This window comes from Anguilla rostrata, chromosome 11 (assembly GCF_018555375.3).
Source record: "Anguilla rostrata isolate EN2019 chromosome 11, ASM1855537v3, whole genome shotgun sequence".
NCBI classification, from domain to species: Eukaryota; Metazoa; Chordata; class Actinopteri; order Anguilliformes; family Anguillidae; genus Anguilla; species Anguilla rostrata.
The window spans coordinates 27196485-27213756 of record NC_057943.1 but is presented as its reverse complement, the minus strand read 5'-3'; the positions used below and the strand labels follow the sequence as shown (position 1 = coordinate 27213756).

At 43.2% G+C, this 17272-nt stretch overlaps 2 protein-coding genes across 3 annotated transcripts in view; one reads left to right on the top strand and one right to left on the bottom strand.

Moving 5' to 3' along the window:
- Positions 1-5929, bottom strand: part of znf385a (zinc finger protein 385A) — an 89420-nt gene extending 83491 nt beyond the window's left edge. The window contains exon 1 of one of the 2 annotated variants that reach the window (XM_064299122.1): positions 5544-5929. In XM_064299122.1, the coding sequence (XP_064155192.1) occupies positions 5544-5556 (13 nt within the window). In that variant the 5' untranslated portion in view covers positions 5557-5929. The remainder of the gene's footprint in view (positions 1-5543) is intronic. The other variant, XM_064299119.1, reaches the window with a different exon arrangement.
- Positions 5930-12167: 6238 nt separating this feature from the next.
- birc5b (baculoviral IAP repeat containing 5b) lies at positions 12168-16694 on the top strand. The gene is made up of 4 exons (XM_064299118.1): positions 12168-12514; positions 14177-14286; positions 14784-14901; positions 16427-16694. Exons 1-4 carry the CDS (start codon positions 12380-12382, stop codon positions 16535-16537), a joined length of 474 nt encoding a protein of 157 aa, XP_064155188.1. The 5' UTR covers positions 12168-12379; the 3' UTR covers positions 16538-16694.
- The last annotated feature ends 578 nt before the right edge of the window (positions 16695-17272 follow it).

The following is a 17272-nucleotide window of genomic DNA, read 5'->3' as shown; positions in this document are numbered from 1 at the left end:
TAGTACCGGCATACTGACATACTTATTATTCATGAATGCTGGAATTTCACTGCATATATACATTTGTGAGCGTGTTCAGTTCAAAGGCATTACATTACGTTCATTTGGCAGTTGTGTTTATCCAAAGCGGCGTACAATAAGCGCATACCAAATGTCATTGGAGCAAACACAAACACAAGTCAGATGAAGTACAATTCAATAAAGTAGCAGGCGTCCATAGCCATGAACATCAAGTCTAGTTCACACAGTAAAGTTATGGCTAAGCCTTCAGGCTCAGTCAGTAAATCTGTGACACCTGGCTACAGGGAACAGCAGGCCCTGACTGGACCCGCTCCACCGGGTCACGAGGGCCCCTCGAACTGTAGCACCCATCGCTGTTACTACAGCGAGGCGGGGCAGGAGGATGAACCGGTCACATGATTTAGGTGAAAGCCCTCATCCCATCTATCTCCACCCATTCGCATATGTTTAGGGGAGACAGGAAGAGACATCACCCCCAGTGTTTTCATACTAATCATTTACTAGACTAGCTAGTGCGCTTGTGAGACTTGGTGTTTAACTACGTGAGTCTAGGGGGTCCAGCAGTGTATCTCCCCCAAAGTTCAAATTAAACCTGCCTCGACCCCCCCAGCTACTAGCACCCCAATGTGCGGCCCACCGCAACACCTTTAAAACAACAATATCCAGACAAAGTGTCTGGTGGGATGAAGAGCCGCAAAGATTTTTGAATAGAGTCCTTTTCAGAGCCTTTGGTATGGTGCATGCTGGTACAGTCCCTGAAGGCCCACCACTGTGGCCCTGATTTCCCATTTCAAAAGCTCTTTGCTTTTATTTCCTAGCACAGTGAAGATTTAACTGAAGCTCCAAATGAGTACACAGGTTTTATTAAAACTGTGCAAAGGATGCAGACCATGGAGGCCTTTATACCTCGAAGTCCACAAATGGAGCTTCCTACCACAGCCAAAGGCAACACTGGAAAATGGAGTCTTCTAGAACCATATAACAGCAACCATGAGCTGTCAACCACTGACTTGTGTGAACCAATCAAAAGACTTTTGAATTCTGCGGCTAAGCATCATGATTGGCTGGAGCCAGTGGGAAAGTAATAACACATGACAAGACAGCCAAACAGGGAGGGGATGTTATCCACAGCAGAAAATAATGACTCCATTCTGGCTCTAATTTCTCTACTTAGCCTCTAATAAGTCCAGGTCAATGACAATGCGACACTGCGATTCTCTACCTTGCTGCTGAAGTCAGGTCCATTTCCATAGGGTTTGTCACCCCCTGGTGGTGCAGCAGAGGCAGCACAGCACCACACACCCTGTTTTGCGCCATGGTTTTCACCAGCACCCACTTTTTTACAGCAGGATGTGAAAGTTCTGAAGTAAACTGTAGAAGAGAACATGCTACACGCACAAATTCAGACTGCCACAGCGGGGCTGTGTGCAGGAATAAGGAACACTGCCAAGGTAACGGTGCTTATAGTGCATGCAAAGTGATGTGCTGCTCAAACACTGACTGTGGAATCCAAACATACGTTTTGTTTTTTTTGTTACTCTATTAAACACAATAAGAGCAGTAATGCAGCTGAATGCAGGATTCAGTGGGGACACTTCAAGGAGAAACCTCACTTGCACAAGAAAAAAAACACTACAGCTCAAATAAGACAAACAGACTATATGCAGAGCAATGCAGAATAGCACAAATTTACGCGTTACTACTACACACACACACATACACACATTCAGACACATTCACAGAATCTTGCACACTATACATGTGTGTTTCTGTGTGTGCTCACATATACTGACGCACACACAGATTCACACCCACACGATGGAACTCGTACCAACACACACACACGCTGAAATGCACTCACAGAAACTCACACATACTATACACACAGTAAAACGCACACATGCGCACTCATACACACAATGAAACACGCAGTGAAACAGACACATACACACAGCAAAACGCACACAGGCACACACATACACACGCGGGCAAAAATTCAGTGGAATCCGCATGAGCAATGTAGATTAATCCCTTAGCCGATGTTCCAAAAATAATTCTAAATCCCCTTAAACTGAAGAGGCCCAGAGCCAGGGCTCCCATTGATGGTTTGTCCTCCACCGTGGCAGAAATCTCAGGGTTAGGATCTATTTCTCCTCTGACAGTCACAGAATGAAGCTTCAGTAATCTCTACTCAGCTAGAAAAAGAGGAAATTACTGCAAACTGCTGTGTGTGACTGTTCCTTTTTTATTTTTTACAAAATCAGGTCACCAGACCAAACCTGCAGTACGATGAAATATTTAATGTGAAAAGACCAGGGTCTGCGCTGCAGAAAGGGTAGCCTAGCGTTTATGAGCTTCAATCAGCTCGCAAGTCCTGAGCCAGTCACTCCAGAAACACGGATGATAGGGAGAAACTGAAAGGACAGTTGAACAGTCCCTGTTGTGGTCAACTGGAGATTTAACCACATAACCCTCCTGCCATTGGTCAGGGGATGTGGCCCCTGCTCTCCAATCATGAGAAAATGTTGTCCCTATAGAAAATAAGAAAGGCCCTTATGTCCCCACAGTAAATTGCCTTCACAGAGGGAACGCCCCCATGCAGCTCTACTCAAACAAGCGCTTTCCTTGGCCTACTTAAGTCGCACATTTATTCAGCTTAATCTCTGAAACTCTTTCATCCCCTTATTCTTTGGTCTTTCGCTCCATGCCATTATGTTTTTCCTGGGCACACATCATACATCAGACCTTGTGTTGCCTGCAGCACCCTGCTGATGAATTTAGAGGCCACGCAGAAAGGTCAAAGTTGAAGTGGGCCGGCCTTATCGCTAAAGAGGTTCCTTCCTTTGCACTTGGCCAATCAGAGAGCCGGGAAATAGCGAAACAGTTTCTGAATAAATAAAAAACGTTCAAGTGGAAATCAGTGTCAGTCAGACATAAGCATCAGTTTGAAGGTTAGTGAGTGGAAAGAAAGGGATTTATGAATATGAACTGCTTATTAATGAGCATGGAGCAGTCATCTTTATATATATGTGCACGTGCGCTTTCTAAAACTTAAACATTTGTTTAACTGACATTTTCCACATGGTGCTGAATTTGTTATCTGTTAACATCTGTGATTCTTTTTGTTAAAAGATGCTTGTGAGTATGTGTGCCCAGGTGCTTTTGTCAGCGTGTCTGTGAGAGATGTGAGTGTGTTGATGTATGTGTTTGAGAGAGTGAGTGTGGGTGTGTCTTTGTGTGTGAGATGTGAGTGCATTCATTTGTGTGTGTGTGTGCGTGTGTGTGTGAATATGTGTGTGTATGTGAGTGTAAGTGTGAGTGAATATGTGTGTAAGTGTGTGTGAATATATGTGTGCGTGTGTGTGTGAATCTGTGTGTGTGCATGCATGCATGCGTGTGAGTGTAAGTGTGTGTGAATATGTGTGTGTATGTGAGTGTAAGTGTGAGTGAATATATGTGTTTGTGTGTGTGTGTGTGTGTGAATATGTGTGTGTGTGTGTGTCTCCATAGTCTGCATAGGGGAATGTCGATGTTGACTGTTACTCTCTCACACGCCGATGGCAGTTTTACACTCACGGTCAAAGACAAACGCCTCTTTCCGTACTCTAGCTAACCTTCTCTTTCTGCCCACCCAATCCACAGCACACAAACGTAGGAACGACTAGGCTGATCTGCCCGCAGCCACGCTGCCACGTCTCCGTCCGCGCCCGCGGTTTACCAGCTGGATGGCGGACGTCCCGGGCGCCATGCTCCAGCTCGGGCTCCAGCTCGCGGTCGAAACGGAAACCTTCCGGCTTCAATGATTGATGAACAGAGGGGGGCAGAGGGTCCCTTATTTTGGGGATGGTGGGTGGGGGGGTGGTCTCAGAGGCCTTGCGCTGTAGACAGGCCCTTCTGCTTCCCTGTAAATGATAAATGATGCAACTTCTTTTTCTTTCAATGAAGAGCCTGCTGGGGTTTTTTTTTTTACTGATTGGCACTACCAATTGGCAGCAGCTGATTATGAGCCTATCGTTTGGCATAATGCTAATTTGTCTACCAATAACCGAAACTGGAAAAGGCTACATTAACATCTAACACAGTAGCTGGGTATGCCGTTGGGAATTTTATTTAAATTTTTTATATTACATCGGTAGTCACCACGTCCAGAGCAAATTGTTTTTTTACATTATCCATTTTGCGCAACTGGGTCTCTCAGGTTGAGTATCCTGCCCATAGGTGTAATGGGACCTGACTCCAAATCCAGCTTGGAAGTTCTCTTATGGCTCAAACGTATAACTTCGGTGCTTTGACACTTGCGTCAAATTAAATTAGCGCTCCCTTATAATTGAGAACAGGCATATGGCTCCCAAACAGAGTCAATTTCTAAAAATTAGAACTCGGTTCCCATCATTTCCCAACAGCAGAAAAAGACAGACGCAGTTGCCAGTATTTCCAGAACATTCATCAGTCTACCCCCAGATGTTTTTGGTTATCTTGTGTAACAGTGTGGTTTGAGGCGCTTACACCACATGTCATATCTCTGATTGGCTCAGGGACTTTCCCATGAGTACGCAGGATTCTATGGGAAGAATCTTGTGTAAACGGTTTACCTCCTTACAGCACGGACCAATCAGGTACAGCTGACAGCTATGTCATTGACCATTGGGTAGATGTCCACTCCTTTTATGGCTAGCCCATAGAACAGCAAAATTCCACTAAATGAAACAGGTACGACGGCTAGCTAGCTGGCTAATGTGAGGTAAAACGCTCGCTAAAGGGCAAAAAGGCAGCATCATTAAGCAAATCCAGCTTTACTTCTCGTACATTTGAGACCGAAACGGTCCAAAAGTTATGGTTTTAAAGAAGCACGAACAGCCTGATGTTGAAGTACCGTTTGAGCGCAGGGTCTATGAATCGGGATAGAGAGAGAGCACAGCGCCTACCCCTGCATTTAGCACAGGCCATGAGACGGGCTTGAGCCTCACGACAACAACCACGACAACAACCAAGCGAGTCATACGCATTCTCTCTCTCCCCACAACGGTTATTCTCGCCCAAACAAAACGCCTACATCAGTCATGAACAATTGACCATCAATACCTGGAGAGCAATTTTCTGTGAGTGTATTTTCAATTCAAATGGTTATAATATCAAGGTTTTTAAAAGCTTCAGGTGACCAACTTGCCTCATTAATCTACTAATCTGTGTGGCCGTGCTTCGGACAGAGCTCCAAACAAGCAGGTAGCCAGTCAGGTTTTAAGACCAACAACTCCCTCAGTGCATCTTCCAATGATTTTACACTGATTAAAATAGATGGATAAAACAGTTTAAAGTTAATGGCTAAAAGCAATTGCTTCATCAATGAAATATTTCACATCTTCGTCATCAAAATTGTTATCTTCTGACTGCATCTGAATCGCTGACTGCATGGTTTTTGGGAGAAATCGTCGTTGGTCACAGCAGGTCCATGGGATTCTCTCCCAAAAAAAGAAAAAAGACAGACATACGTAAGAGGAGTAGAGATAGACCCACAGCCTTACCTGAGCCCCACATTAACAGCCTCTGTCCTCTCTTCGTCCTCCTCTCTTTTCTTTTCCTCCAGCTCTATCCGATCGCTTAGCACTGTAGATTTTTTCCCCAGGGGTTGAGTCTTGGCCTGTGGGTTAGGGAGCACCCGAAGAACTCTGGGAGACCCGGCCTCCGCTGAGAAGCAAACTGGGAAGAGTTCCACGAGACGGGAAGATCCCAAGTGCTTTTCCTCCAAAGACCCGATGAGAACTTCTACACAACAACAGCAACATGCAGTGTCCGGAGAGGCTCTGCCAGGCGGGGGAGGGGGGAGAGAGAGAGGGAGAGAGAAAGAGAGAGGGAGAGAGGGAGGGAGAGAGAGCAGGAGAGCAAACATGCTGCACTGTCACCCTTCTCTCCCTCTACCCTCTCGAGCTTTTCACCCCTGTGAGAAATCGCAACAAGTGCAAAGAGATTCCAGCAGCCAATCAGGTTAGGGCTTGAGTAATTGGGGACAACTGTCAAGGAAAGTTGAGGGGGGGGGGATAGAGAGAGGGTCAAGTGTCAATGGGGGAGGGTGAGTGGGGGGACGTTCCGACTTACAGTAGGACTACAGGAGAGGAGAGCAGGGAGATGACCAGGCAGAGAGAGAAAGGTCTCATTCCTCGTCCATCTGAGGATTTTAGCACGCTTGCTTTGAGGCCCACTCCCATGCACTTCCTGTCATAATGATTTAATCATATTCCTATCATACAGAAACCCTTAACCAGACAGAGTTGCACATCTTACATTTTACAATTATACATATTTACAGCTGGATATTAACTGGACCGGTTCAAGTAGATTAACTATATAGATTAAGTAAGAGTGCAAGGACGCCATCGTAATTTAGGAATCTAACTTTCAACCTTTCGGCTACCCAAGACTCATTCAACAGGCACTGCAATGTGTTGGGTTCAGTAACTCAGCTCATAACCTGAAGGTTGCAGGTTAAATTACTAGGAAGGAAGCTGCCATTGCACCATTGAGCAAGCCAGGAACCGGACCAGAATGACTCGGGTAAATATTTCAGCGAGCGCCAGTCCTTAAAACCACAACGCAGACAGGATGCGAGGCATGCTGGGTAAAACACCGGAGAATTTACGCGCAAAACCCACCAGGCCACTGCCTGCGCACTACAAGGCACTGGAGCTGTACTGACCACAGCACTGACCACAGTCACAACTGAGAGAGCGCAACTGTCCTTATCATCCCAGGGTTCATTCCTCATCACATGCTCATTGGTTCACAGGCAGACAGACAGATGTACACACAAGAAAACACTGACAAGACAGCGCGCACGGACACGCACACATGCGTGCATTTGCACGCACACACACACACAGACACACGCACACACACACACACACACACTATAGTTGTGGGTACATTTAATGTCCAAAGTGATTATTTTTTGCTGCCTTATTCAAATATAGGTATTGCCCATGATTTGAGTAAGTTCTTATTAAAGTATTTTACTTTCATCGAACACAAGGTCACATTAGATCATCACTTTTCTTTAAAAAAAAAAGTGTCCTGCATAGCTAGAAATCCTTGCCACCACATTGCATGACAAGTCTACTTTTCATGGTTATGGATCATAATTTAGTTGATGCGGTTCCTTATTGGGGGAGTAAATAAGATAGAAGATGTCAGGGAAAGTTGAAATAGGATTATTAAGAAGCAAAAAAATTACCTGTTATGTCAATTCTGTTACAAAGGTCAACTCTGTTTATGGTGTATTTTCACACAAAACTGATGGAAATCATTCGTTTAGTTTCATAAAAATTACTGAAGTACTTGTGCGCTCTCAGAATATTAAGGACCATTTTGTTTTTTATTGAATTTTTCTGAAAAATGTCCTACTTTAATGGAGTTCTGTAAAGATGTGCAAGTTTTTTTCATGCATGCTCACTTGAAATATTACACAAGTTTTAACTACTGATAGGTTAGGACTGTTGATATATATATTATTTTGTCTATGTAAGGACAGTTTATCTATTTTTAAATATAGGACTTTGAAATGCTAAATCTGCCTAAAATTATAGAATCACCCACCCACACACACACACACCCACAAACACACACACACACACACACACGTTTTGCGCTGACTGAGTAGAGAAGAGTACAGGGAGGAAGGCAGTGATTTGGAGCAGTAAGCACATTTCACCAGCTCAAGGCCTTCATATTGGGTTACAGGGAGACTGTGTACTTCCCTCCCTCTGATAAACAGATCTTCCCATTAAAGTTATCCTCAACAACTCTGGGTAATCCTTGAAAGGATATATTTTTATGATGGTACATTTACAGAGGTGTGAGTGTGTGTGTGTGTGTGTGTGTATGTGCGCACTATGAACACAAATAAATACACATACTCATGTACAATTTTGCCAGTCATTTAGGTATTGGTCCATGTTCATTATCAATAGCTACTTTTCAGCCTTTCTGAACCAAATTCATGCTAAAGAACATACAAGTGTTATTACTTTGTGCAGTTCAATATTACTGCAATAAATGCATGAAATGCAATAAAACTATTGTAGTCTAAGATGTATATACATTAAATGCGGGCAGGCAGTTTCTACTATGTTAAACATGGCTTATCATTTAAGCATTTGATTGTAACATTAGACTATTATATAATGAGCTCCATAATGTTTGGGACAAAGATATATATCTTTTTTTGATTTGGCTCTGTACTCCACAATTTTTGATTTGTAATCAAACAAGTGCACATTCTCAGCTTTTATTAAGGGCATTTTTGTACACTTCAGTTTCACCATGTATAAATTACGGTGCCTTTTTTAAATAGTCCCCTCCATTTCAAGGCACCATAATGTTTGGGATATATCAATGTTATGAAAATGAAAGTAGATATGTTTAGTAGTTTGTGGCATATACTTTGCATACAATGACTGCTTGAAGTCTGTGACCCACAGACATCAGCAGGTGCTGAGTATCTTCTCTGGTGATGCTCTGCCAGGTCTGTACTGCAGCCATCTTCAGATCCTGCTTGTTTCGGGGGCTAGTTGCCTTAAGTTTTCTCTTCAGAATATGAAAAGCATGTTCAGTTGGATTCAGATCGGGTGAATGACTTGGTCAGCCAAGAAATTTCCCTATTTTAGCTTTGAAAAACTCCTTTGTTGCTTTAGCAGTATTTATGGGATCGTTGTGTTGCTGTAGGATGAAGCATTTCCTTTAACTTGAGCGGTAAGATGCTTCTTTACACATCAGAATTAATTCTGCAGCTAACAGCAGTTACATCATCAATATAGACGAGTGAGCCAGTACATGCAGCAGCCATACATGCCAAAACCATAACACCCCCACCACCGTGTTTCACAGATGAGGGGGATGCTTTGGATCTTGGACAGTTCATTTTGGCCTCCGCACGTGGTCTTGGTCTCATCTGTCCACAAGACCTTTTTACAGAACTCTGCACAGCTCCTTTAGGTACTTCTTCACGAACTGTAACCTGGCCATCCTGTCTTGTGGCTAACTAGTGGTTTGCATCACGCAGTGTAGCCTCTGTAGTTCTGTTTGTGAAGTCTTGCGCAGGCAGTAGTCACTGTCACATCCATGCCTGTCTCCTGAAGAGTGTTTATGATCTGTCAGACGGGTGTTTGGGGGTTTCCTTCATTATGGTGAGAATTTTTTGATCATCAAATTCAGTCTGCTTTGCCCTACCAGGCCCTTTGCAATTACTGACCTCACCAGTGCTCTCTTTCTTCTTAGTCAAGTTCCAAATAGTTGATTTTGGTAAGTCTCCAATTGTTTATTTTTTTCCAGCCTCATAATGGGTTCACTGACTTCCATTGGCACAGTTCTGGTCCTCATGTTGACAAATGGCAATAACTCCAAAGGCAATCGAAAGCCTAGAATCAAGACTAGACACAGAAAGCTCTCTAATACCTGCACTAAAGAAGCAATTGAACGCACCTGACTTATCAAAAACACCTGTGACCCCATTTGTACCAAACATTGTAGTGCCCTGAAATGGGGTGACTGTATATAGAAGTGTTGTAATTTGTACATTATGAAACCAGATTGTATAAAAATTCCCTTTGATAAAAACTGAGAACCAGGACACTAACCACATGTGCATTGCTTTATTACAAATCTATAATTGTGGAGTACTGTCAGTGGCAAATCAAGAAAGCAAATACGTATTTGTCCCAAACATTATGAAGCTCATTGTGTTACACCATTATTTAACACTAACTATCATTGTCAGTGTGTTAGCCATACACATACTGTACATCTGCAAAGTGTTATATAAATACGTCTAACTTTAAAAATAGCCTACCTCAAAAAAAAAAAATATATATATATATTGACATTTTTAACATGACATTTTGACATTAGACGAGCAGGTTCGGTGCAACCAGGCACAGATTACAGGAATCTCGTGACCCATCAAGGCCTTTCAACAAAAATATGACACTGATATGTCAAAACTACGTCGTTATGCGTGTACGATTCTGGTCTTAATATTTGATTAAAAAGAAAAGATCGATTTATTGCCAAAATTGTTTATCGTGGCATTTAATTTTCTTCTGTTGCAGTATACTTCCACCTAGCGGTAAGACTAATGAATTACATTCTTGAATATCCCAGTTCGTGAGCACGCACGCGTGCCCAGGTGCGCTCAGCATGTTCTCTTTGCAGCACAAGCTAAATTCTCTAAGCTAATTGAAACCCAGGAATACAGTCAACTACCCAAGTAGCAACAGTTGACAAAACTCTTCTTACTTTCAATCACTCAGACAGGGTAGGCTGTGCTATATTTTGCATTTATGACCGTACACCAACGAGGGAAAGAAAGGTTGGAACTGACAACAACCAGATAATTCAGGAATAAATCAGTTGCCTACTGAAAGCCTGATTTGAAACCTCTCTGATGTTTTTACGTTGGACTAAAACAAAAACTTGCTCCCGCATGGGCCCTTTTCGGATAAGACTGGACACTCCTGCTCAAAATACTTGTTTCCTGCAAGATGACCGTAAAATTCCATATCCGGCTGTCGCAGATCATTTCTGGCTTTGGCGTCAAAATAAAATCAGGTGTCTCAATCAGTTTAACTGGCTCCTTTGAAGCTGAGAAGGGAGAAGCTTTCCCTGCCATACTGGATCCGGTTGAGGGGCTGTGGAGAGGAAAATCCTGCTAAGAGGACCTTAAATGACTGTTGGGAGTATTCTAAATTTCAAAGTAATGGATTTGGATGGAGGATTGGTGATAGAGCAAAGGAGTATGAAATGGATGCCCTAGAATTTGGCCCGTCCACTCCGATTAGTAATGTCCCCCCTTGGTTGTTTCCAGAAATTAAAATTGACATGGGTATTCTAGAGAAGAAAAGAGATTGGGGTGAAAATTAAATGGGTACTTTGACAAGTAAATATGTGAGGAATAATTATTATAATTATCTCAGTATTCATACAGATGGGTCCAAGGATAAAGACGATCATGTGGGGATTGGGATTTATGTACCTGAATTTCAAGTTGCTATTTCCAAAAGACTGTCTGACAAGTTGTCGGTGTATACAGCGGGATTATTGACAATCATTATTGGTTTACAGTGGGTGGAGGAGGTCAGACCAGACAGGGTGGTGGTGTGTTCTCATTCAGCAGTGGTACCAACAAGCTTACAGTCAGCAAAATCAGTAAGGGAGGACCTGGTAATAGAAACGTTTCTAATATTGTTGAGACTTCACAGAATAGGGATAGATGTGCAGTTTTTCTGGGTTCCAGCACATGAGGGAGTGGAGGGAAATGAGTGTGCCGATAAACTGGCTAAAAGGGCCTTCTTCTACATCTTCGGGTAACTTTACCAATATCATTTGGCAAGAGGGGAAGGGAAAGCCATGGTTAAGAGGAAGGGGTTGGAGATGTGGCAGAAAAAGTGGGAGGAAGATAGGAAGGGAAGAAGGTATTTCAATATTCAAAGGTCAGTCACAATAATGACAGACAGTAATAAAGTACTACAAAGAGAAGATCAGGAAGGAAGAAATGATCTTGTTATGACCAGCTAATGCAGGTCACAACAATTAAAGGGAGGTCCACACGGTAAGCCTTAGTTAAATCAACATTTTAATTCAGTAAATTATAAGAATGGTGCAAGAACAAAGGAAAAACAAAACAAGCAAGCCAGAGGGTGCCAGGGGTCCATATGTCCAGGGAGAGAGCAAGAGCTCACTGAGGAAGCCTGGCTTTTAGCCCTTCCTCACAGGTGTAGACGATCACCAATCAAGGGCAGGCGGAGCCCCACAACAAACAGGAAGCCAGGCAAGCAAATGGGCGGGCCCAGCACCTACACAGAAACCAGAGAGACAAACAGCCTGGGAAGAACAGACAGCTGGGGCCGTCACAATCTCAAGTTTAAATGGCACAGTGTTTATGTTGGGGAAAAGGGACAGTCACGACTGAAATTTGTGGAGTAAAAGAAAATGTTGAACAAGTTTTATTGCACTGCACCAAGTTTGAGGTAGAGAGGGAAAGATTGTGTAATAGGGTAAGAGAGGTTGGACGGGGATGGGATCTGGGAGTGATATTGGGCAGAAGGGGGAAGGGATAAGGGACGTTAGGAGGGCACTTTTTTGTTTTCTAAATAACACAGGGTTTACTTATGTGACGCTGCACACTCCGCTACGGTAGGTGGCGGTATGCACCTTTAAAGTTGTGTTAAATCAGCCAACAAATCCCAGAGAAGAAGAAGCTTAATTGGCTACTTGTTGAACGGCGTTGGTATAGTAAAAGCAACACCCGGCTTATATTTATCTATTGTCAGAGAACCCCCAGGATTCATCTTGTCGTCGATTGCAGGAAAGCATGGGTGAAGAGGTTAATTTCAAACCGTTCGTGGACAAACTGTACGCCTACGACCAAATGTACAATTATGAGAAGCGGCTGCAAACCTTCATCGATTGGCCTTTTCTGGAAGACTGCAAATGCACTCCTGAACAGGCAAGTACTCAGTGTAAGAGTCGATGGTGGTTTGGAAGGCGCTTGAAAGTATGGTGCGAATCGTGCTGAGGAGTCGCGATGGCCAACAAGCCGCGATGGTGGTCTTTTCTCTCGCATAGGCCTACTTGGCATAACACACTATATGTCGTATGGTTTTAGTTCATTTCCACCCGTAAGTTTTAAGATTCAGGTGGAGGAGCAACCGGTCGACACATGAAATGAATCGATCGTTTTTTTTTAATTTTTTTTTTTAAGCATTCCACCCACCGTGTCTAAATCATTTTATTCGCCAGCGTCCACTGTATGTGAAAAGGGACGTTAGTGCCATTTTCTCATGATTGAATTGCAGGCCTATTTGACATAGGCTAATGCTCTGGGGCTGCACGCGTTGGTCCTTTTTAAACCACGGTCTCCTGGCGTTGAAATGGTCGTTGAGACACTTGGTTGATTAATGTGGTAACAGGTGTAGCATTTGCTGCGTTTGTCCGCCGTCTCATTTTCACTCTGCTGCAAGGTGAAGTGCCTGTTGACAGGACTCTAAAAGTGACACCCTTCACGTGATTTGCTAATGAGACCGAATGTTTTCATTGGTTCGACACAGTTGTGTGCTTTGGACTAAAATTACTGGTACAAGACTCCAATGCATGTCGCACATACTTTCTATACAAGTTCCAGGCTCATTTGCAAGTTATGCGAGTGAATTGTATTTCAACTTATAAATGGACAATAACTTATTATATTCGAATTTCTCCCAATAACCGTTATTGTCTTTTATTGGGTCTAGCCGTTACTAAGTTTGTTGGCTTGCGCTGATGAACCAACCTATTGCCTTCTCGAGCTGAGCGACTAAAGCTGGGCTTCGTTAGTGCTAGGATGGGAGTTGACTTAGGAAAAACTGAAGTGCTACTGGAAGAGGACTTGTCCTTCTGGACCAACTAAGCAAAATACTGTGGTGGGGACATTGAGCACTAGGAGACTTCTAGATGAGGTTATTTCTCTAGTCATTTTTCATGGCACTTAGAAATTGTTGGAGTTACTCTATTGACCCATATTTAACTATACAGGTAAACACACCTTCAAATTTCATTAAAGTGAATGGGGAATATCAAACTTTTGAAGGAAAAATAAAACGTCCCTGATGGTATTTTTAAACTCGATTAACGGCCATTACGTTTTGTATGAAAAGCAGATTGCACAAACATGTATTGGGCAATAAAATATGCACATTTTAATAAAGATTTTGCAAAGAATTTTGGACCAAAATACCTGTTGCACATAATTAAATTTCACACACAAAAATTTGACCAATGAGGTTTTTTTGGGTTGCTAAATCACATTTGGTTTTCTACATTGGATTCAGTGGGCAGCAAGCGCTTTTGCCCTCAAGCACACGTAGAAGAGTCTAGGCTAATTCCTAATGCTTTCTAGGCTCCACCGCCTAGCCCCTCCTACCCTCTCCAGGTCCTATGTACCCTCCTGATAATCCCCCTCGGTTGATTGGCTGTGCTGTGTCTTGCATGATCCACCCATCCTATTTCCCCAGGCCATAGCTGTACATGAGGACTGGTTCGATCTGCATCAATACAGGGAAACTGATTGTGGACAGCTGTGTGTTGTAGTGAATCATGGCAAATATTGTGCATGGCGGCTCTCTCCCCTTAGATGGCAAAGGCTGGGTTTGTCCACTGCCCCAGCGAGAATGAGCCAGACGTGGTCTGCTGCTTCTTCTGTCTAAAGGAACTGGAGGGATGGGAGCCCGCAGACGACCCCTGGTAATCTCCCGCCTTTTCCCTGCCCCCCAAAACCTTATTTCTGTCAAACTCGTGCAGATGTAGGCTAGATGTGTGTCTTGGTGCTTCTAAGTGAATTGCATCAAAGAGGAGGGAAGAAAAGATCTGAATCTGAATAATATTAGCCAAATTTGGGAGGAGAAAGCATTCGGACAGAATGCATTATTCAAGTGTTGCCGAATATGGTATTTGCATTTGGCATCATCCCTAGTAGGCACCCTGTGGTCTGGTATAGAATCCAGACCATGCCAGTGCTAATTGTTCATTGGCTCGGCAGTGTGGCGCGTGATTGGCCAGAGCATCTCCCGGAGGGAGGATTTCAGCCAGTGGGATCATCACACAGTTTAAAAACCCAACATGGCCTCACAGTATTCTCCCATAAGTCTGTTGGAAATGTACAGTTAGTCTAGTTGCCCAGTTGAGGTGGTTGGTGGTTGGTTTGCAGGATTCTTGCACTCCTCCCGCTTCTCTCTCTGCAGGTCTGAACATGCCAAGCGCTCCCAAAACTGCGGTTTCCTGGCCCTGAAGAAAGATATGGGAGACCTCACCGTAAAGGAGTACTTCAAACTTGAGCAGGAGAGACTGTGCATTTGTATTGTGAGTTTTCCCTGTATAACCTACCAAATGAGCAAATTCATTATACTTCTATTTTAGAAGCAGTAGTAACCAACCTTGTTCCCGGAGATCTACCATCCCGGTGGTAACCAACCCCTTCAACTGTAATTTGGCACAGCTGACTACTAACTATGAGCTCAAGATCTCTAGATGATGAATGAGGTGTGCTTTATTAGGGTTGGAGTGAAAACCTACAGGATGGTAGATATCCAGGTACAACGTTGGTTACCACTGTATAAAACTTACCATTTAAAGGGCATTTTTACTCTCGTGTTCTCCTAATTGCAATAAGAATGCAATGTTTTTTACATGTTGTGGAGATTTTTTTGAGTGAAAATGAGTTGATTTCTCTGCAATTTCATCTTGGGGCATTTGCTTACTGAGACTGTACAGTCTTATGGAGACTGAGACTGCAGTATCCATTATCTGTAGGCTCCAGCAGGGAGCCTATCCCTGCGTGCATTGGGCGAGAGGCTGGAATACGCTCTGGACAGGTCGCCAATCTATCGCAGGGCACACATACCATTCACTCACACACTCATTGACACTCAATTTAGAGTCTCCAATTGGCCTACTTGTATGTCTTTGGACTGTGGGAGGAAACCAGAGTACCCGGAGGAAACTCCACACGGAAAGGCCAAGGCTGGCATTCAAACGCAAGATTCTACCCATTGCACCAGTGTGCTACCCGAGCAGGTGTGAGGTACCCCTCGTATACATCTAATTTCTGCAATATGAAATCGTTGCATTGCAGTGTGGTTAAATTAAGCAGTGGGAATAATCAATTGGCATCTTGTGTAAAATGTAGTTACACGAGTTTCCTGGTGATGTCAATTATGTAATGCATCCCGGGCAACCCCACATGCATGCCATGTTGCACGCTGGCGCTCTGAACTTGCTGCCGAAATTAATCGTTTTAAAGCTTAAACTACGGAGGATAATAGGTCGATAAATCAGAGTACTAACGTCATAAGGTCCGAAGTTGTTTGAATGTCTTGTCTATTTTCGATGCTTTATAGCCCGATAAAAGAAAAAGATCCAGGAGTAGTTGTTGTTTTAACTAAGCGATGTATCCTTGAGCACGATAACGTATTCACATGGGCGCGTGCATTAAAAAAAAAAAAAAAAAAAATTCGACCTACGGATTGCTTTATTTCTATGCTGTTTGCAACATGAAAATAATTTATCTATTTAGGTACATCTAACCTAAACCTGAAAACAGCATTTCAGCTCGAAAAACCTCAAACTTTATGACGTTAGTACTCTCTTTTATCAACCTATTACCCCCGTAGTTAGTCTGTGTTTTGAAATGATTAAATGGGAGTGAATGGAAACCGGAAAACCGAGAGAAACGCTACTGCCCTTAACGGTCAACAGGCCAGGACATTTGATGTTGCTAGTATTCACGCTACGCAAATACAATAGGGTAAGTTCCACAGAATTGTGCAAACTTGCCATTTATGTTGCCTGCGTGTTTATTTATTTATTCACTTTTTGGTCTTTCCAGAGGAAAGCTTCCAACCAGAAGATCGCTCATTTCCGTGATGAGGTGGATCGCACAAACAGGGAACTTGAGCTGCTGATTAATATCAAGCCTGGACAGTTGGCAGAAAACTAAGCACCCTTCACAAAATCAGTTTATCTGCTTGTTGAAGTACCCTCCTGGAAAAAAATTGACTCCTGTGGTTTGCCATACTTTTTAATGTTCGTATTGTCTGTTCATTTCTTATTCAACCCGTTTCTTTTAAAATAAATGTACTAATTTTAACCGACAAGTGGTCTTTCATGAGTTTGTTGCAATGCATAATAATGGCCACCAGATGGAACTGTAGTATCAAGGGCTGAGTTCTTTCCACCATGATTTTGTCAGTCATGAACAAGATGAACAGGCATTTCAGAAATGGGCCCACCAGAGTTTAAGATTTCTTAAATGGGTATCTGCTTGCTTCCTCGCTTTTAGTTCCCTGAGCTGAACTTGGGGATAGGAGAACCTTTCCTCCCCCCTACCCTTGCTGAACTTTAACCTCAGACAGATGGCTGTTAAGCCCCTCCCCCTTGTTTCAGTACCAACTGTTGCCAAGTAACATCTGTCACACATGAGTACTGCTCAGAGTGGAAGAGAGGACTAGGTTGTCATGGGGAGAGAATGGGAAGAAAAAGTTGATTATTTGGTGTAAGGAGTGGGGACAGTTTGGGTCTGTGGTACAGAGTACTGGTACCAATGCCAGAGAGGAGGAATTAGATAGGGCAGAAGGAACCATCCGTTTACCTTCCCCACTATCTGAACAATTGACTCAATGGCACACTGCAAGAAAAATACTGGCTTTTTTAGGGGTGCAATTTGGTGTTTAGG